At 44.7% G+C, this 21,246-nt stretch overlaps 1 protein-coding gene across 2 annotated transcripts in view; it reads left to right on the forward strand.

Annotated features, from left to right (window-relative positions):
- The window catches only part of LSM14A (LSM14A mRNA processing body assembly factor), an 81,761-nt gene that overhangs the window by 15,342 nt on the left and 45,173 nt on the right, over positions 1-21,246 (forward strand). For both annotated transcript variants that reach the window (XM_080645789.1, XM_080645788.1), the window contains exons 2-3: positions 8,109-8,272; positions 15,175-15,304. In XM_080645789.1, the coding sequence (XP_080501915.1) occupies positions 8,109-8,272; positions 15,175-15,304 (294 nt within the window). The remainder of the gene's footprint in view (positions 1-8,108; positions 8,273-15,174; positions 15,305-21,246) is intronic.

Consider the following 21,246-nt stretch of genomic DNA (forward strand, 5'->3'; position numbering starts at 1 on the left):
CATCAGGGGCAGGCCGGCTGGGGGAAGGAGCTGCAGGCAATTGGCCGGCGGGCCCCACCCTCAATTGGGGTTGGGGGGGCCAACTGGGGGCAGGGATGGCCAGGGGGAGGGACTGTGGGTCATGGGCCAGCCAGCCCCGCCCCCTATGGGGGGGGGGCGATCAGGGGTGGGGCCAGCTTGGGGGACTGGCTGTGGGCCGATCAGAATGGTAGGGGCCCACCGGGGGTGTGGCCGGCCGAGGGTGGCTGCAGGAGGTTGGCCAGCCAGCCCTGCCCCCTATTGAGGTGGGGTGGCGATCAGGGGTGGTGCTGTCTGGGGCGGGGGGCGGGCTGGAGGCCAATCAGGGTGGTAGGGGCCCATTGGGAGCGTGGTTAGCTGGGGGGAGGGGCTTCAGGAGGTTGGCTGGCCAGCCCCGCCCCCTATTGGGATGGAGGGTGTGATCAAGGGTGGGATGGCCAGGGGGAGGGACTGCAGGAGGTTGGCCGCCCAGCCCCACCTGCTGTTGGGGTGGGGAGTGCGATCAGGCGTGGGCCGGTCGTGGGGAGGGGCTGTGGGCCTATCGTGGTGGGGCAGGCTGATAGGGGGTGCGGCTGGCCAGGGGGGAAGAGAGGGGGCATTTGACCAGCAGGCCTGCTCTTGATCGGAGTGGGAGAGTTCAATCGGGCAGGCTGGCGGGTAGGGGGGGGCGAGGTTGGCCACCAGCCCCACCCCCTGATTGGGCTGGTTCGCTGGCCACAGTGGGCATCATAGCGACTGGTTGTTAGGCCGTTATGGCCGTTACAGTATAGACTAGTGGTCCAGTGCACAAAAATTCATGCACGGGGGGTGGGGGGGTGGTCCCTCAGCCTGGCCTGCATCCTCTCCAATCCGGGACCCCTCGGGGGATGTCCGACTGCCTCTCACAGTCCGGGACTGCTGGCTCCTAACCGCTCACCTGCCTGCCTGCCTGCCTGCCTGCCTGATCACCCCTAACCACCTCTGTCTGCCTGCCTGATCGCCCCTAACAGCTCCCCTACCGGCCTGATCACCCCTAACCACCTCTACCTCACCCCACACCCGGAATCCAGGATTTCCTCCTCCGGCCGGTCGCAGGCATCCGGGACCCGGGCTTCCCTCCCTCTGGCTGGCCGCAGGCACCCAGGACCCAGGCTGGCTGCAACTACAGGGGACCATGGGCAGGCGGCTTTGCCCAGGCCGCAGCCACAGGCTCCCGGGCCACAGTCGCAGCCGCTGGCACCCAGGACCATGGGGCATGCGGGCCACAGCCGCTGGCACCCAGGACCGCAGGGCGGGCAGCTTGTCCCTATCCCAGGCCGCGGCCTGGCTGGTCCCCATGCCTCTCTCCCCAGTGTTGAGTGTCTGAGCTGTGAGGGCGTGATGAAGTGAGGGCTTGATGCCCATTTGCATATTAGCTCTTTATTATATAGGAATTATATAGGATACTGCTTTAAATGTTTCATGTGCAAGGTTCTTTGTGGACATAGGTTTTCATATACAGTATATGAGTGAAATCGTTGTCATTTGTTAATTCTATGTTTAATTTTTTGAGGACCACCAAGCTGATTTCCAGAGCAGCTGCATTCCTATTTCTCCACATCCTTGCCAGTATTTGTTATTTTCTGTTTTTATTAAAACCATCTTAGTAGTGAAGTGGTATTTTATTATGGTTTTGATTTGCATTTCCATATTGACCAAAAGATTAAACATCTTTTCATGAACTTGGCCGTTTGTATACCTTTTTATGAGAAGTGTCTGTACACTTTTAATTGGGTTGTTTGCCTTTTGGTTGTTAAGAATTCTTTATACATTCTGGTTATTAAACCCTTAGGTGTGGCTTGCAAATTCATTTCAACATTCTTGTTTTTTAACATTTTCTATATTGTTCTCTGATGTACAGGAAGTTTTCATTTTTATGAAGTCCGGTATATTTATTTCCTTTGTTGCTCATGTTTTTAGTGTAAAATCTTAAAGAACTTGTCAAATTCCAGGTCATAAAAACTTATTCCTATGCTTTCTTGTAATAGTTTTATAGTTTTGGTTCTTAGCTTTAGGTTCTTGAACCCACTAAAAGAAAAAAAATCTGTTCTTCTCTATTTACCGAATTACTTTCAGTACATCTTACCACAAAATGTATGGTAGTTTTACCCACATCAACCAATTCTCCAACTCCCTGGACACCTACAATTCAATTCAATTCTAAAGTGTCAGATTTCACAGGTTAAGCACTTAGCCCCACAACTGTCCCACCCCTGCCACCTACTTCACATGCCAGTACAGAAGGGATCTATACTTCCAACCAACTAGCTATAAATTAAGGGTTCCCATGACTCCCTCCTTGGTTTGATCATTTGCTAGAATAGCTCATAGAACTCAGAATAACAGTTTCCTTATTACATTATCAGTTTATTATAATAGGGTGCAACTCAGGAACAGCCGGATGGAAGAGGTGCATAAGGCAAGACAGGTGGGAAGGAGTGCAGAGCTTTCATGACTTTTCTACCCTCCCAGCACCTCCACATGTTCACCAACCTGGAAGCTCTCCAAATCCTGTAGTTTGGGAATTTTTGTGGAGGCTTCATCATGTAGACATGATTAGTTATCAACTCAATCTTTAGTCCCTCTCTTCTTCCCAGAGGATGGGAAGTGAGGTTGAAAGTTCCAAGCTGCTAGTCTGGTGACCAGCCCCTTTCCGGAAGCTATCTAGGAGCCCACCAAGAGTCTTCTCATTAGAGCAAAAGATGTGCCTGTCATCCAGGAAATTCCAAGAGATTTAGGAGCTCTATGTCAAAGACCAAGTATTAGAACAAGATTCACACTCTTAGTATCTTTATTTCTTTGGAAACTACAAAGGTTTTAGGAACTCTAGCCAGGAGCTGTAGACAAAGACCAAAATATATGTGTGTCTTATTTCACAATATCACGCCCATTTTGAGCTAATTTTTAAAAATATATTTTTATTGATTTCAGTGAGGAAGGGAAAGGAAAATAAACATCAGTGATGAGAGAGAATCATTGATTGGCTGCCTCCTGAACACCTCCTACTGTGGATCAAGCCCGCAACCCTGGCATGTACCCTTACTGGGAATCAAACCATGACTTCTGGTTCATGGGTTGACAATCAGCCGCTGAGCCACACCGGCTGGGCTGAGATAACCCTATCTAATAAAGAAAGGATATGCTAATTGACTGTCACACCCTCACAAAGATGGCGGTGTCCACAGACAATAAGGAGGGAATATGCTAATTGACTGCCACACCCTCAAAGATGGAGATGCCCACAGCCACAAGATGGCAGTGCCCAGTCCCCTCAGCCCCCGCTGGGGCAGCAGGCACACAGCATGGCTGGGCTTGCTCCCAGGCGGGTCCGGCTGCTCAGCGCCTGCCTCCGGAGTCCCCCAGTCACCTCAGCCGCCCAGGGCCGCCCGAGGCTCAGGTAACCAGGGCTGGCCAAGGCCTGCGCTGCCAGGAGTGGCAGCAGCAGAGATGTGATGGGGGTGTCGCCTTCCCCTGATCACCGGGTCGCCTCCTGCCCCTGAGGGCTCCCGGACTGTGAGATGGGGCAGACCAGGCTGAGGGACCCCCCTCCAGTGCATGGATTTTCATGCACCGGGCCTCTAGTCTGTACATATAAAACCCTAAGCAACCATTGCAACCAAACGACCAGTCGCTATGATACGCACTGACCACCAGGGGCAGACACTCAATGCAGGAGCTGCCCCCTAGTGGTCAGTGCGCTTCCACAACCAGCCGGCCAACCTCCTGTGGCTCCTCCCTCCGGCCAGCAGGCCCCGAGCTGGGACAGGAAATTGGGGGTTGGTGGCAGTGGACGTGGCCCCTTTCCCAGGGGGGCTGAAGGCTGGCTCCCTTGGGGCCATCGGCCAACCTCCCATGCTCCATTCCTCCCCCTGGTCGTCAGGCCCCAATTGGCCTGCCACCCACCTGCCGTGGCAGTGAGGGAAGGAGGGGGGGCGGAGGCGGGGAACTGCACAGTGGTAGGGCGCCGACGATGGCGGCATCCGTTCCTTCCGTGCCCGGCTCGGCAACCATCGCCTCCTCTCCCGACCCCGCTGGGGCCTTCGGGCCACGATCAGCCCGGCCCCGATCAGCCTGGCCCTGATCACCAGCCAGGCCTAGGGATCCCACCTGTGCATGAATTTTGTGCACTGGGCCTCTAGTTTTTATATGTGGAGTAAGGTAGGTTCCAAACTCATTCTTTCTAATGTGGTCATCCAGGTGTCCCAGAACCTTTTTTTGAAGAGACTATTCTTTCCCTTTTGGGTGGTCTTGGACCCTTGTCTAAAATCAGTTAGCCATAGATGTTTGGGTTTATTTTTGGACTCTGTTCTATTCCATAAATCTGTATGTCTATCTTATGCCAGTACCACACTGTTTTGACTATTGTAGCTTTATAGAAAGTTTTGAAATCTGGAAGTATGGGTCCTCTAGCTTTTTCAAGGTTCTTTGACTATTCAGGCTCCCTTGAAGTTACATATGAATTGAGGATTGGTTTTCAATTTCTGAAGAAAAGGAAAGGAAAAAAGAAGTCCATTGAAATTTTGATAGGGATTGCACTAAATCTGTAGATAACTTTAGAAAGCATCATAATTTTAAGTCTTCAAGTTCAAGAACATGATGGTTTTCCATTTATTTAAGTGTTTATTTCAGCAAGGTGTTGTAATTGTTTGTGTGCAAGTCTTTCACTTCCTTAGTTAAATTTATTCCTAGATATTTTATTTTTTTTGAATACTGTTAAAAGTGGAATTATTTTTTAAATTTCTTTTTTGGATTGATCATTGTTGCTATGTGTAAACACAATCAATTTTTGTGTGTTGGTGTTGTAACACTGCTGAATTTATTAGCTCTTGTAGATTTTTTTTTAATGAATTTCATGTCTTTCCTATACATGAAATCCTGTCATCTTCTAAAAGAGATAGTTTTACTTCTTCCTCTCCAATTTGGATACCTATTATTTCTTTTACCTGATTGTGCTGGCTAGGACTTCTGATACATTGTTGAATAGCAGCAGCAAAAGTGGACATCCTTACCCTGGCCTGCTTGGCTCAGTGGATAGAGCGTCCGCCTGCGGACTGAAGGGTCGCGGGTTCGATTCCGGTCAAGGGCATATGCCTGGGTTGCGGTCTTGATCCCCAGGGTGGGGTGTGCAGGAGGCAGCCAATCAATGATTCTCTGTCATCATTGATGTTTCTATCTCTCCCTCTCCCTCCCTTTCTGAAATCAACAAAAATATATTAAAAAAAGAAAAGAAAGAAAGTGGGTATGTTTTTCTTGTTTCTGATCTTAGGGGAAAACTTTTGGTCTTTCATCATTGAATATGTTAGCTGTGGGTTTTTCATATATGCCCTTCATGTTAAAGAAGTTCCCTTCTATTCCAAGTTCACTAAGTGTTCTTATCGTGAAATTGTGTTAGATTTTGTCAAATGTTTCTCTTCTACATCTATTAAGATGATTTTGTGGGACTCCCCCCTTTCAGTCTATTAATGTGGTATATTATACTGATTTATTGAACCACCCTTGCATTCTTAGGATAAAATCCCAATTGGTCAAGGTATATAATTTTCTAAATGTACTATAGGATTAGTTTGCTAGTATGTTTTGGTTTTTTTTTTAAGAATTTTTGTGTTCATATATTCATAAGAGAGATTGATTTGTAGTTTTCTTATGGTCTCTTTGTCTGACTTTTGGTATCAGGCTAATAATGCTGGCCTCTTAGAATGTGTTAAGTGTTTTCTTTTTTTGAAGGAGTTTGAATAGGATTGATCTTAATTCTTTTTTTTAATGTTTGATAAAATTCACCAGTAAAACCATCTGGTTCTGGTTCTTTGGAGGTTTTCGATTACTAGTCAAATCCCTTGTAGGTCTGTTGAGATTTTCTGGGTTTTTTTCTTGAATCACTTTTGGTAATTAGGAATTTTTATGTTTCATCTAAATTATCTAGTTTGTTTCGGCATACGATTATCTTATAAGCCTTTTAATTTCCATAAGACTGGTAGTAGTTAGTATCCTTGTTCTCATTTCTGATTTTAGTTATTTGCATTTTCTCACCTTTAACTTTAGTCACTGTATCCAAGGTTTCTATATTTTGTTGATCTTTTCAGAAAACCAACTTATGGTTTTGTTGATTATTTTTCTGTTTTGTTGTTGTTGTTTATCTCTGCTCTTATCTGTGTTATTTACTTTGCTGGATTTGGGGTTTATTTGTGTGGGGGTTTTTTCTAGTTTCTTAAGGTGTAAATTCGATTTATTTTTTTTTTAGAATATAAAGCAGTTAATCTATCTTTTGAATATGTGGTTATTGTTAGTCCTTGAAAAGCTATGAAGCTTCTCTATGATTTTGTAGAGGAAGGGCTTTGACTTTTCCCCTCCTTTGCTTCAGGATGAGCTTATCTATTACTTTGGAGGGCTGGGACATTATACATTGTGTGATGGTGGTGGGTGGTGGTGATGGTGGTGATCCTGAGGTTAGGAGGGAGATTGATTTAATTGTAATTTTCTTAGTAGTCCTGCTTTTTCTAACTCTTTAGCCTTCCTTTTGGATAAAGGACAAAATGTAAAACCTTGCCACTTACCCCTGCCCTGATACAGTACTGTTTGGCAAGCAGGAGAAAGGAAATTTCAACTTTTTTTCCACATCTGTGCCCCTATCCTCATCCACCAAGTTGTTGGGTACCAGTAAAACTTTCTAAGGGCATGCTACATACGGTTTCTGGGATTCCTCTTCAGTTCAGAGTAATTCATTCAGCATCTGAAAGATACCTAACAAAATTTCATAGTATGTGTTTGAGATCATTTCCTGGCCTGGGGATACTTTTAACTTTTTTTATTAGTTTAAGGGAGGGATATTCTTCTGTAAACCTACACCTATGCCACCATCTTGTCTGGAAATCTCATAAATACCAGAAAGAACTTTTAGGATTAAAAAAAGGCATTATTTAAACTGAAATAACATTCATCTTCAGTCTAGCTTTGGATCAGTTCTGTGGAAAAAATGCATATGTTCAAAATTTGGCACAATGTTGAGTTACTTCCTCTAGGATGCTCTTTAAATGGATAATATGTGATCTTTCAAACTTTCTTATTTGAAACTTCTATATGGATGCATGCATTTTCAGAACTTGGGGATTTTGTGGACTCTGTAAAATCTTCACGCACTGCCCTCTCCTCCCTACCCCCACTTCCTCCCACCACACACACAGGAAATATCACATAGGTTTCCAATTTTTTATTTTGCTGAATGAGGACCTTAAAAATAGATCAAACAATGAAAATAAGTAAATAAAAAATAAATCAACACTGCCTCTCACCACAAGTACCAAAGATATCCTATATAATAAAAGGCTAATATGCAAATCAACCAAATGGCGGAATGACCAGTCACTATGACATACACTGACCACCAGGGGGCAGATGCTCAATGCAGGAGCTGCTCCCTGGTGGTCAGTGCACTCCCACAGGGGGAGCACCATGAAGCCAGAAGCCAGAAGCCAGAAGCCAGAAGCTGGGCTTATGGCTGGCAAGCACAGCAGTGGTAGCGGATGCCCGCCTCCGCAGCAATGCTAAGGACCCCTCGGAGGATGTCCACGGGGAGTGGGCCTAAACTGGCAAGCGGACATCCCCTGAGGGGCCCCGGACTGCGAGAGGGCACAGGCCAGGCTGAGGGATGCCTCCCCTCCCGCCCCCAGTGCACAAATGTCGTGCACCGGGCCACTAATCTATAATAATAAAAGCATAATATGCTAATTAGACCAGAAGCTGGGGCTGCGAAGAAGCCCAGTCCTGCCGGCAGCCAGGGGAAGGAAGGCCTACTCTTCCACAAATTTCATGCATTGGGCCTCTAGTAAATAAATAAAAATCTAGGAAGAGCACAGTCTTGTGATACAGTCTTTGTTTAAATTGAATACATTTAGCTCTAGGCAAAACTCACTTTATTTTCCTCTTTTAAAAAATTATTTAGCTATAAATTAATGAGTACTTTCTCATGGGTGACATTTAAGAACTGCTGCTTAATACTTGGAACAGTACACTTATAGGAGGTACTACCTGAATATGATGAGTAGGCACATATCTCATATCTTCTGTTTTCTTACCAGTTCGGTCCTTTGGTACCGAAGACAGACCAACAGATCGTCCAATACCACCTCGAGATGAAGTCTTTGAATACATTATATTCCGCGGAAGTGATATTAAAGACCTCACTGTTTGTGAGCCGCCCAAACCACAATGTTCTTTGCCTCAGGACCCAGCTATCGTTCAGGTAACTGATAATGAGTTTGTCTTGGCGTTCAAATAAAGTTGATGCACATGGCTAGCTTGGCTTTTGCCATTCCTGGGTTTTCAGGGTTTTGTTTGTTTGTTTCTCAGTTGAATGCCCATATATAGCTTACCATTTTCTATTTCCCTAGATACCTAAAATACCTGGATAATGTTTCATCTAGGTTTTTCTCTCTAGATCAGTGGTGGGCAAACCGCAGCTCGCGAGCCACATGCGGCTCTTTGGCCCCTTGAGTGTGGCTCTTCCACAAAATACCACGGCCTGGAAGAGTCTATTTTGAAGAAGTGGCGTTAGAAGAAGTTTAAGTTTAAAAAATTTGGCTCTCAAAAGAAATTTCAATCGTTGTACTGTTGATATTTGGCTCTGTTGACTAATGAGTTTGCCGACCACTGCTCTAGATCATAAGAAACTAAATAAAGTCTGAAATAGCTAATGAATTTATTTTTATCATAAAATATTTTCTAATTTCAACATCAGTTAAAATGTTTATCAAGATCTAATTATATGAGAAGCACTATTCAAACCACTACACATAAAAGTCAATCCTCATATCACCCTCTGAGCTTGTTATTATAAATATTCTCAGTTTTTACAAGTGAGATTGGGATAGAGCCACAATTTGAACAAACCCAGACAGTTGGCTCTGAAATCCAGGATCTGTGCCACTATATTAATTTTCATGTGATTCATATTAAAAACCAAGATGGTGATGGCTACTCTTAGGTAATATTAGTTTGGAGGGAGGGGAGTAAAATCACATTATATGTTATATAATATACATGCAACGTTATATAAGATAGCCAAACAGCACTGGCCAAGTGGCTCAGTTGGTTGGAGCATCATGGTCAGGTAACTGATCAATGTTTCTCTGTCTCTCTCTCTCTTTCTCAAATTAATAAAAAATGTGTCCTTGGGTGAGGATTTTTTAAAAAAAGAGAGAGCCAAACATTAAAAAATTTTAACATACAACATGTTCAATTCCCTAAATAAGGTATTAAAAAAAAACTAAGTATTTTCAGTGAGAGCAGTAAAAAATTGTGTATTTTAGCCTTAGCCAGTTTGGTTCAGCGGATAGAACGTCGGCCTGTGGACTGAAGTGTCCCAGGTTCAATTCCAGTCAAGGGCACATGCTCGTGTTGCGGCTTCGGTTCCCAGTAGGGGGCATACAGGAGGCAGCTGATGAATGATTCTCTCTCATCATTGATGTTTCTATCTCTCCCTTCTTCTCTAAAATCAAGTGAGATTGGGATAGAGCCAAAATTTTAAATATATTTTTAAATATACTTTCTAATTATGTATTTTATTAAAAAGAAGCACATATGATATCTAAAAATTTTTAATTATGGATTAAAGAGGATGTCTTTACAATTCCTATTTTCGTTTTACATTTTAATTGGGAGCATATAGAAACTGTCAGCTATAATAGAGGAAGCAGGTCCCAGTAAGAATATTTTTACTTGAGGGCATAGCTGATTAAAACCTCATGGCCCCTTGGTTTTCCTCCTGAATTTATTTATTTCTTTACCTTTTTTCTTATTAGAAGTCTTTGTTTGGCCCTAGCTGGTTTGGCTCAGTGGATAGTCCCTCGGCCTGCTGACTGAAGGGTCTCAAGTTTGATTCCGGTCAAGGGCACATACCTCTACCTCTACCAGTCGATGTGCTTCTCTCTCTCTGTCTCTCCCCCTCCCTTCCACTCTCTCTAAAAATCAATGGAAAAATATCCTCGGGTTAGGATTAAAAAGTAAATAAATAAAATAAAACCCCGGGTTTAAAAAAAAGTCTGGTCATTTGCGCTGCAAGATGCTTATTCATTTATCAATGTAATACTTTTAAGTTAACTTTCCTTTTTTTGTGCTATGAGTGATAAAAATCTTAGTTTCCCACAAGTCAGATTCTTAAAGTACATATTATCTTATACACAATTTGTCTTCTAGTTATTAAAAGAAAGTGCCTCAGGAACTCTTCTAGTATAAAATTAAAACAGAAAAAAAGAAAAGGGACCTTTTAACATTTATTTACCACTCATTTTTCTTGAATATAAGTCAAGCTTTTTAATAAGAAATGGTAAATTTTATTCTTGTAACATAAACTAGAGAAATTCTTTACTCTCATCTATCCTCTCTTTTTTTCTATTTTAAATATATTTTATTGATTTTTTACAGAGAGGAAGGGAGAGGTATAGAGAGTTAGAAACATCGATGAGAGAGAAACATCGATCAGCTGCCTCCTGCACACCTCCTACTGGGGATGTGCCCACAACCAAGGTACATGCCCTTGACCGGAATCGAACCCGGGACCTTTCAGTCCACAGGCTGATGCTCTATCCACTGAGCCAAACCGGTTAGGGCTCCTTTTTTTTTTTGCTTTATTGTTGAGAGCATTATTGGTGTCCCCTTTTTTCCCCCCATTGCCCACCTCCACCTAGTTCCCTCCCCACCCCAGGCCTTCACCACCCTATTGTCTGTGTCCATAGGTAAAGCATATCCTATATAATAAAAGGGTTATATACAAATTGACCCTAATGGCAGAACAACCAGGAACAACCAGTCGCTATGATGAGCACTGACCACCAGGGGGCACACGCTCAACGTGCAGCTGCCCCCTGGTGGTCAGTGCGCTCCCACGGGGGAGCGCCACTCAGCCACAAGCCGGGCTGATGGCTGGGGCTGTGGCAGGAGCCTCTCCCGCCTCCGCGGCAGCACTAAGGATGTCCAACTGACAGCTTAGGCCCTCTCCCCGAGGGCTCCCAGACTTCAAAAGGGCGCAGGCCAGGCTGAGGGAACCTCCCCCAGCCCCCTCGAGTGCACAAATGTCATGCATTGGGCCTCTAGTATGCATATAAGATCTTTGATTATTCTCTCCTGGTCCCTCTCCACCCTTCCCTCTGAGAGTCCTCAGTCTGTTATTTCATATTTCCATGCATCTTGATTCTATTTTATTCATCAGTTTATTCATTAGATTTTTTTGTTCGTTTATTTTGATTTTTAGATTCAATTGTTGATTATCCTCTCCTTTTTAAGTCTTAAGTTTGAGGAAGTAAATCTGAAGGAATCCTGAGGTAATCTGACTTCTTAAATGGAGAGAGAAGAGACACATTCTAATAGAAATAGCTGCCTACACCAGCAATTTTCAATTGGTGTGCCACAAGAATTGTTAAAACTTGAAATACCTGACTATTTACTCAGGGGCACTGACCTCTTTTCCCTTAGATTGTCAAATAAAAGAATGACAACAGCCAACACAGCTATAGCCATTTGATGTGAATGAATGATAATTATACCTATTTATTTTTTGTCAGATGGGCAAAGAGTATAATGTACTTTTTGGTGTGCTGCAGAATTTTAGCAATTAGTTTATGTATGCAATGAGATGAAAATCACTGGCCTACACCAAAGAGTGGTGGTATCTATTTTATATATACACTAGAGGCCTGGTGCACGAAATTTGTGCACAGGGTGGGGGGCAGTCCCCTCAGCCCAGCCTACACCCTCTCCAATCCGGTAACCCTCGGGTGATGTCCAACTGCTGGTTTAGGCCTGATTCCAGAGATTGGGCCTAAACCGGCCGTTGGACATCCCTCTCACAATCCTGGACCGCTGGCTCCTAATCGCTCGCCTGCCTGCCTGCCTGGTCGCCCCTAACTGCCCCCCCCCCCCCCGCCTTGTTGGCCTGGTTGCCTCTAATTGCCCTCTGCTGCCGGCCAGGTCATCCCCAATTGCCCCCTCCCTGCCGACCTGGTCACTCCTAACTGCCCCACCACCACCACCAGCCTGATCGCCTCTTACGGTCCCCCTCCCCCACTGGCCTGGTCGCCCCTCTGCTAGCGTGGTTGCCCCTAACTGCCCCCCCGGCTGGTGTGGTCACCCCCAACTGCCCCCCTGCCAGCCTGGTCATTCCTTACTAACTCCCCTGCCGACCTGGTTGCCCCACACAGCCTGCTTGTTCAGTCATTTGGTTGTCCCTCACTAACCCCCCTGCCAGCCTGGCCACCCCACGCAGCCTGCTGTTCATTCATTTGGTCGTCTTTCACTAACCCCCCTGCCAGCCTGGTCACCCCACGCAGCCTGCTGTTCATTCGTTTGGTCGTCTTTCACTAACCCCCCTGCCAGCCTGCTCATAGGCAGCCATCTTGTGAGGGCATGAGGGTTAATTTGCATATTACATCTTTATACTATAGGATACTAGGGGCCCAGTGGCACAAAATTCGTGCACGGGTAGGGTCCCTAGGCCTGGCCGGAGATTAGGGCCAATCGGGGCCTTCCTTTGTTTGCACCACCCCCTGGTAGTCAGTGCATGTCATAGTGAGTGATCGGTCTCCCAGTATAACTCCCACAGGGACAATTTGCATTTAGGCTTTTAGATAGATAGATAGATAGATAGATAGATAGATAGATAGATAGCTTTTGGTAATTCTCCCGGGAACCAGTTATTTAAGTAATCAGCCTTATGGAATGAGAAAAATCAAGGAGAAGGCAAATCAAATGGTATTGAATTGGATTTTTTTTTTTTTTTTTTAATTTCAGAGAGAGGAAGGGAAAGAGAGATAGAAACATCAATGATGAGAGAGAATCATCTACTGGCTGCCTCCTGCATGCCCCCTGCTGGGGATCGAGCCTGCAACCCAGGCATATGCCCTGTCCAGAAATAGAACCATGACCTCCCAGTTCATAGGTTGATGGTTGATGCTCCACCACTGAGCAACACTGGTCAGGCAACTTTTGAACTTTTTTTTTTTTTTAATATATTTTTATTGCTTTCAGAGAGGAAGGGAGAGATAGAAACATCAAAGATGACAGAGAATCATTGATTGGCTGCCTCTTGCACACGCCCCACTGGGGACCGAGCCCACAACCCAGGCATGTGCCCTTGACCGGAATCGAACCCGGGACCCTTCAGTCTGTAGGCTGGTGCTCCGTCCACCAAGCCAAACCAGCCAGGGCAACTTTTGAACTTTTAGTTCATTTTTTCAGTAGTATTTATTGAGCACCTGCCATGTGCCTGGTACTAGCAGTGAATACACAGACAAAGTCCTACCATCAGTGAGCTTATATGCCAGTAGTTGTTATTACACTTCATATTTATATTATGAAACTAGAGGCCCGGTGCATGAAAATTCATGAACTGGAGGGGGGGGTCCCTCAGCCTGGCGATCAGGGGAAGGCGACATCCCCATCACACCTCTGCTGCTGCCTCTGCCGTCAGCACGAGCCTTGGCCAGCCCTGGTTACCTGAGCCTCGGGCAGCCCTGGGTGGCTGGGCAGCCAACATCCAAGACTTGCCTGCGCCTCGGGCTTCGACTGGGCAGCTGACATCCGAGGCTTGCCTGCACCTTGGGCTGGCCCTGGGCAGCTGACATCTAAGGCTTGCCTGCGCCTCAGGCTGGCCCTGGGGGGCTGAGGGGACTGGGGGACCCCAGAGGCAGGCGCCCCGGCAGGGCTGAGGGGACTGGGTGCCACCATCTTGTGGCTGTGGGCGCCGCCATCTTTGAGTGTGTGGCAGTCAATTAGCATATTCCCTCCTTATTGGCTGTGGGCGCTTCCATCTTTGTGGGTGGGGCAGTCAATTAGCATATTTCCTCCTTACTGGCTGTGGGCCCCACCATCTTTGCGATGGTGTGAGGGTCAATTAACATATTCCCTCTTTATTAGATAGGCTATTTTATATTAAGATAAATTTGTATTATAAAAGTTTGTGTATCTACATATTGAATTATATTTCAGGTTTAGTAAATGTTTTTTTAATTTTTTATTTAACTTGATAACTATATTTAAAAATGTAAATTTTTGTGTGGAATACTTTGTTTTTCCATCTCTTTCCTGTAAATTTAATAGTGCCCCTCACATGGTAGAAAATAAGAGTAAGTTCAAAAGTGAGATGTCTTATTTGTCAACATGGATTTAAAACTCAATATAACCAAGTAAGACTTTTCATGTTTTTTCTCTTTAAGCAAAGTTATTTTACTTGATAGCCAAGTAACTTTTCTTCAGTTCTTTCCTAAATCTGCTATAAAACTCTTTACTCAAAGGAGGAGTTTATTGTAGAAAAAAAGTAGATATCAGTGAGTATAAAATTAGCACATATAGCCCTTGAACAATGCAGAATTTGGGGGTGCCAACCCTCACACAATAAAACATTCATGCGTATTTTTTTTTTTAACTTCTCTGTGAAAGATACTTTTTTTTTTTTAATCCTCACCTGAGGATATATTGTTTTCTTTTTTCATTGATTTTAGAGAGAGAAAGGGGGAGAGAGAGAGAAACATCATCAATCAGTTGCCTCCCATACGTCTCCCTACCGCGAATCGAACCTGCAACCTTTTGGTGTACAGCAAGCATGTAAAACTCATGGCCCGTGGGCCACATGCCTCATTTATTTGGCCCTTGTTAGCCTTTGAGTTTGACATGCTTGGTGTACAGGATGATACTCCAGCCAACTGAACCATCTATCCAGGGCCACATGTAACTTTTGACTCCCCAAAACTTAGCCATAGTAGTTTCTCGGATTGTGTGGGATATTGGTTCCACGACCTTCTATAGATACCAAAATCCGTGGATGCTCAAGTCCTTTATATAAAATGGTGTAGAACAACACATACAATGGACCCTCTCCATTTATTGAGAGCTGACTATATTGAAAAGAATTCACATATAAGTGGACCCTCACGGTTCAAACCTGTGTTGTTCAAGGGTTAGCTAGATACACAAATAGTGAAATCAGATTATTCAACTGTTCTAATGTTAAATGCATGTTGTAAGATTATAATTGCTGTTGTGTCTAGTAGTTATAATTTAATAGTTTTCTTAAAAGTGTAAATATTCAAATTTCTTTCCATTATATGTATGTTGTTTAGAGCTTGAAAAAAATAACCCATGGTTTTTCTTCAGTCTTCACTAGGCTCATCTACTTCTTCATTCCAGTCAGTGGGTTCCTATGGACCTTTTGGCAGGATGTCGACATACAGTCAGTTCAGTCCAAGTTCATTAGTCGGGCAGCAATTTGGTGCTGTTGGTGTTGGTACGTTTTTCTTTTTTTTTTTTTTATAACCACGTGTTTTTAGACATCTTGTTTGGTATTCTTTTTGTAGCCTGTTACTGTATTTTAAAGGCTTTATTTAATGTCCTCATTGACCAGTGGTTCTAAAATGGTCATCTCTTGGCCCTGGCAAGGTAGCTCAGTTGGTTAGAATGTCATCTCAATCTGCCAAGGTTGTGGTCCAGTCAGGGCACATACAAGAATCAACCAATGAATGCATAAATAAGTGAAACAACAAAATCGATATTTCTCTTTCTCTATTTCCCTCTCTCCTCCGCTTCTCCCATTCCCTCTCTCACCTTTTCGCCCTCCCTCACTTCTTCCCTCTTTAAAATCAATAAATAAAATGGTCATCTCTCAAAAGACTCACTTTTAAAAAACACAAAAAACCTGGATATATCCAATGATCAGATTTCATTGAATGTTAAAATTTTAAGTTTACATAAGATATATACATTTAAAATAAGTATTTTTTCAATAGAATAGGTTTTCAAAAAGGGATTGGAGGTAATGCCATTGTGATTAGGGAATATTAATGCCATTAAGGAGTATTTATATTATGTTGAATGTGGGTGATTATCCCATCACCTATGGAAGATGCTCACATATAGCATATTTGGGGACTTGGTGCTTTGTTTATAGTAACAATGTTTTAGAAATATGGCACTATAAGGAGAATGTGTAGGAGGGCTGGGCTAATAACAAACAGTTCTACTTACAAGGACAAAGGCTATTCATTGTGTGCAAAAGCTAGATGTAATCAGATCAACTCGGTGTTGAGTTTTTTTTGTTTTGTTTTCATGTCTTAGTATGCTAATGAGTTTTGTTAAAATTAATTTCTTTTTTATATAATTGTAACTTTTCAAGTATGTAAATGTTTGACTTACAAAATAAAAAAGGATAGGGACAAAGGTGAATCCCAAAATTGAATGAATATAAGCTGAAACAACTGGTATTATATATATCAAATCGATAACAATAGCCACACAGGAAAAAAGTACTTAATTCAAGTAACTTTTACACTCTTAGTAGGATATATGGTAGTAAGTAGAACTACTAAAAAATTTTGACTTGGGGTTTGTAATTGGTAGTGGCATATACTCTGACTAGGAGTCAGGAATCAAACTGTGACTTCCTGGTTCATAGGTCTGCACTCAACCACTGAGCAACACCAGCCAGGCAATTTTGAAACCAATTTGTATGAATAATGGGGTAGGGAAAATTAGTAGTATGTTGGTGTTGTTGGGAAGTGGTGTGGAGAAGGGATATAAAAATATGGAATGGGGAAGGTGAATTGGAGGTATGAGAATTAACTCATTTTTTTAAAAACTGCTTATTTCCTGACTGACAGGCCTAGAAGCAGTGATATCCAGTAGCAAAGAACACGTGTAGACCCTGGTTTTGGTTTCTAAATACCATTCACAACTAAAAGAAGGGGAAACAATGCTCTTTTTTAACAGAAAAATACCAGCTAATAAAAGTAAGGAATGATAGTTAATAGAAAATCACCATTTAATAATCTGGTATAATAATTAGCAGCACTATTTCCAGTGGATGCTAAAATCATTGAGTGAATGGTGTTGAAACAGTATATTAAAATGGCCTTAAGGTATTCATCCCACAATTTACTTACTAATGACAAAGTGGGGGGGTGGTGAGTGTTGTGCCTTTATAATGGAACTAGAGGCCCAGTGCATGGGATCTGTACACTGGTGGGGGGAGCGTGACCTGCGGGGATCGGCCCGCTGTGGGAGCACTGCTCATCCCAGTCAGCCGAGCAGCTGTGGGCCCACCCTCTGAGTGGCTGCTCCCTGGTCCAGCATCTTCCGTGGAGCCAGAGCACTCGCCTCTCTAAGGGACCTCGTTGGGGCGGGGCCCAGGAAAAATAGCACTTAGAGGCAGCAGAGTAGGCCTTAGTCCCGTGGCAGCCACAAACTGCCTCCCAGCCTCCAGGGTCAGTTCTGCGAGCCCGGTGGCAGCCTGCGGGTTTCCAGAGGAGGTGGCAGGGAGTGAGGAGGAGGAGCCTGGGGTGAGGAGACAACAATCAATTGCAGGCTGGGTTCCTGCCCAGCGGCCCGGGGTTCGCAGTGGGAGCAACTGCTCATTCCAGTCAGCCAAGTCACACTCCCACTGTAGTTGCGCACTGACCACCGGGGGGCAGCTCCTGCGTTGAGCATCTGCCCCTTGGTGGTCAGTGCGCGTCATAATGACTGGTCTACCGGTTGTTCTGGTCATTCAGGTTTTTCGTCGCTGGGCTTTTATTATATAGGATGATTTGATAGTCACTATCTTAAGTCGTCAAGTTTGACATTGCCATAGTTAAATAATTAAATGTCTCTTGATATAGGGGGAGGGGAAGGGGTACCCAGCTTGACCGCTGTGGTGTTGCTGTGATGTTCTTGCTGAAAATGCACATTCTAATCGTGAAGAAACGTTACATATATATCCAGAAGTCCAAACTCTTCAAAGAATTCAGTGTTGTGAAATACAGAAGACTTGGGGAGACTAAAGAGACATAGCATCCAAATATGTGATTGGATCTGGGTTTTGTAAAAAAGTTTATCTGAAGAACATTGTAGGGACTACTGAGGAAGTTTGGGTATGTTGGATGGTGTTATTTTGTTGATTTTCCTAGATGTGGTAATGGTTTTGTGGTTAACCATGTAAGAGAATGTCTTTTTATTGGAGAGATAGTTTTGAAGTATTTAAGGATGTTTATACTCTACATTGGCAAAAGAGAAATGTGTATATTGTAAAGAAATAAAGAAACAGTAGGCCTAGAAAGATGTTAGCAGTTGGTGAATTTAGATAAAGAATATATCAGTATTCAAGTGTATACTCTCAATTTTGACATAGGTTTGACATATTTTAAAATTAAAAACTGTAAATAGTTAATTCTTTTTAGACTTATTCTTGGATAGGTGAATTAATATAACTTTGGTTCGTGTACCTCCTAAACCTTCTCAAGCAGTAAGACCAGTGTTAATTATACATATTAAATCTGGATATACCCTATGTTAGCCATAACTGTTTAGAATACTATTCAAATAAGAGACAATTGCAAATTATATTATTCTTTTAAACTCCTTTCACTAAATCAGATATTTGATTAACATTGGTATTATTATTGTACTTACCTCCTACTTTATTGTGAAGTCTGAATGACTTAATATGTATAAAGCATTTGAACAAAGTCTAACACATAGTGTCTACATAGTAAATACTGCTCTGCCATTCTTCATAGCCTGCCCCTCTAATCAAAGTATTTTGTGGTGATGAAATATATGTGCCTTGTAAGTGCTTTTATTTAATTTTAATATTATTGGGGGTTAATGGTGTGGTGTTCTTTGGGTATCACAGAGGCAGTGTTTTCCATGCTGGTAGGGTAATTTTTGTAGTGGCAGATTCTTTTTAGATTGTTTGATTTTCATATTGGTAGGATAATTTGTGAAGTGGCTTATTAGAGAACATATATTTTAAAGTTGTGCCAGCCAGTGATGCTCAGTAGTTGAGCGTCAACCCATGAACCAGGATGTCATAGTTCAATTCCCTGTCAGGGCACATACCTCAGTTGCAGGCTTGATCCCCGGCCCTGTTCCGGGCCCCTGCAGGAGGCAACCAATCAATGTGTCTCTCATCAATTTTTCTCTCGCTCTTTTCCCCCCCCCTCCCTTCCACTCTCTCTAAAAATAAATGGAAGAAAAATACCCTTGGGTGATGATTAACAGAACAAAATTAAAGTTAAGTGAGGAGAAAAACTATAGTGTTGATTAAGGTGAAAATTAACTAAAATATAGTCTGTGTTGGCACAAATTAAGCCAGATTTTAAACTGTCTCTTGTTTTCAACTTGTTTTTCACATCCTCACCTGATAAAAAGAGACAAAGATGGACATTATCTTTATGTATAAAAGCCTAAGCGACCATTCAACCATTTGACTGGTAGCTATGACGCGCACTGACCACCATGGGACAGACGCTTCCACCAGTATGTTAGCTTGCTTCTGGGGTCCGGCTGATCTGAACTGGGCAAGATGGGCTGAACATGCTCTGGACCCCTACCACGGTCCCTCCCCAACCCCAATTGTGCACCAGTGGGGTCCCTCGGCCTGGCTTGCGCCCTCTCACAATTCGGGACCCCTCGGGGGATGTCAGAGAGCCGGTTTTGGCCTGATCCCCACAGGCTAGGCTAAGAGACCCCACCAGTGCACGAATCTGTGCACCAGGCCTCTAGTCTATACTAATAAAAGGTAACAGAAATAACTATATAACTATGCTAATTAGACCAGGAGACCTTCCGGACATCCTTCCAGACAAAGCCATGGTGGCGGGGCCGAGGCAGAGGCAGTTAGGGACGATCAGGCCAGGAGGGGGTCAGTTGGGGGCGAGCAGGCCAGCAGTGGGGGGCAGTTGGGGGCGATCAGGTCGGCGGGAGGGGGCAGTTGGGAGCGATCAGGCCGGCAGGGGCTGGGCACTTGGAGGCGAGCAGGCCAGCAGGGGGGGCAGTTGGGGGTGATCAGGCCAGTGGGAAGGGGCAGTTGGGGAGCGATCAGGCCAGTAGGGGGTGGGCACTTGGAGGCAAGCAGGCCTGCGGGGGGGCGGGGAGACAGTTGGGGACTAGCAGGCCAGCAGGGGGGGCAGTTGGGAGCAAGCAGGCTGGCAGGGGGGCAGTTGGGGGTGACCAGGCCAGCGGGGGGAGCAGTTGGGGGTGAGCAGGTTGGCAGGCAGAGTGGTTAGGGGCGATCAGGCAGGCAGGCAGGTGATCATTTAGGAGCCAGCGGTCCCGGATTTTGAGAGGGATGTCCGACATTGGAGAGGGTGCAGGGCGGGCTGAGGGACACACACACACACACACACACACACACACCCCACCCCGTACACAAATTTCGTGCACCGGGCCACTAGTATAATGATAAAGGGACACTACATCAAGAAAACATAACACTTCTTAATATATATGTACCCAATCAGGAAGCACCGAAATATGTAAAGCAACTACTCATAGAACTAAAGGAAGAAACAGATCAAAGCACAATCGTGGTTCAGGACCTTAATACTCCATTGACAGCTCTAGGTACTTCATCCAAACAGAAAATCAATCAATATATATATATATATATATATATATATATATATATATATATATAAAACTCTAATATGCAAATTGACCTAACGGCAGAACAACTGACCAGTCACTATGACATGTGCTGACCACCAGGGGGCGCGCACGGACCATTGTGGACGTCGGCAGCAGGCGGGATGGTGGAGCAGGGGAGCGGGGGCGCCAGACTAAGGCAGGGTTCAGGTTGCTGTCATCAGGGCGAGCCTCTGGTGGTTACTGAAAATTCTTTGTTCCTGCGCGCTGTGGTCAGCACTCGCACCTGCTGCCGGGCCGACCCCTCTCACATCCACTGCCAGCACCAAAGCCACTGCTCACAACTGCTGCCAGCGCCCGGCGCCAGCCCCAATCACTCAGCACCATCAGCAGGTGCGATCGGCAGCTGCTGGCCCCGATCACCCCTCAGGGCTTCCCCATCTCCCCCTACTCCTGAGAGACAATCAGGGCCGGCAGCCACTGCTCGCACCCGTTGCTGGCGATGGCCTCACTCACACCCGCTGCTGGCGCCAGCCCCAATAGTTCCATGCCATCCGCGGGTACAAGTGGGGCTGGCACTGTCAGTGCGTGGGAGCAGCGGTGGCTGGAGCTGGGGGCCGGCAGAAGGGGCCGGGTGGCAGCAAGAAGGATGGGCCAAGACCCACTCCTGTGCCCACAGCAGCCTCGCGCACACAGTTCCTTTCAAGGTGCACGAATTTGTGCACTGGGCCCCTAGTAAAGAAATATCAGCCTTAAATGACACATTAGGCCAAATGGGTATAATTGACGTTTACAGAGCCTTTCATCCCAGAATATCAGATTATACATTCT

The sequence above is a fragment of the Plecotus auritus genome, assembly GCF_963455305.1.
Source record: "Plecotus auritus genome assembly, chromosome: 10".
Taxonomy (NCBI): domain Eukaryota; kingdom Metazoa; phylum Chordata; class Mammalia; order Chiroptera; family Vespertilionidae; genus Plecotus; species Plecotus auritus.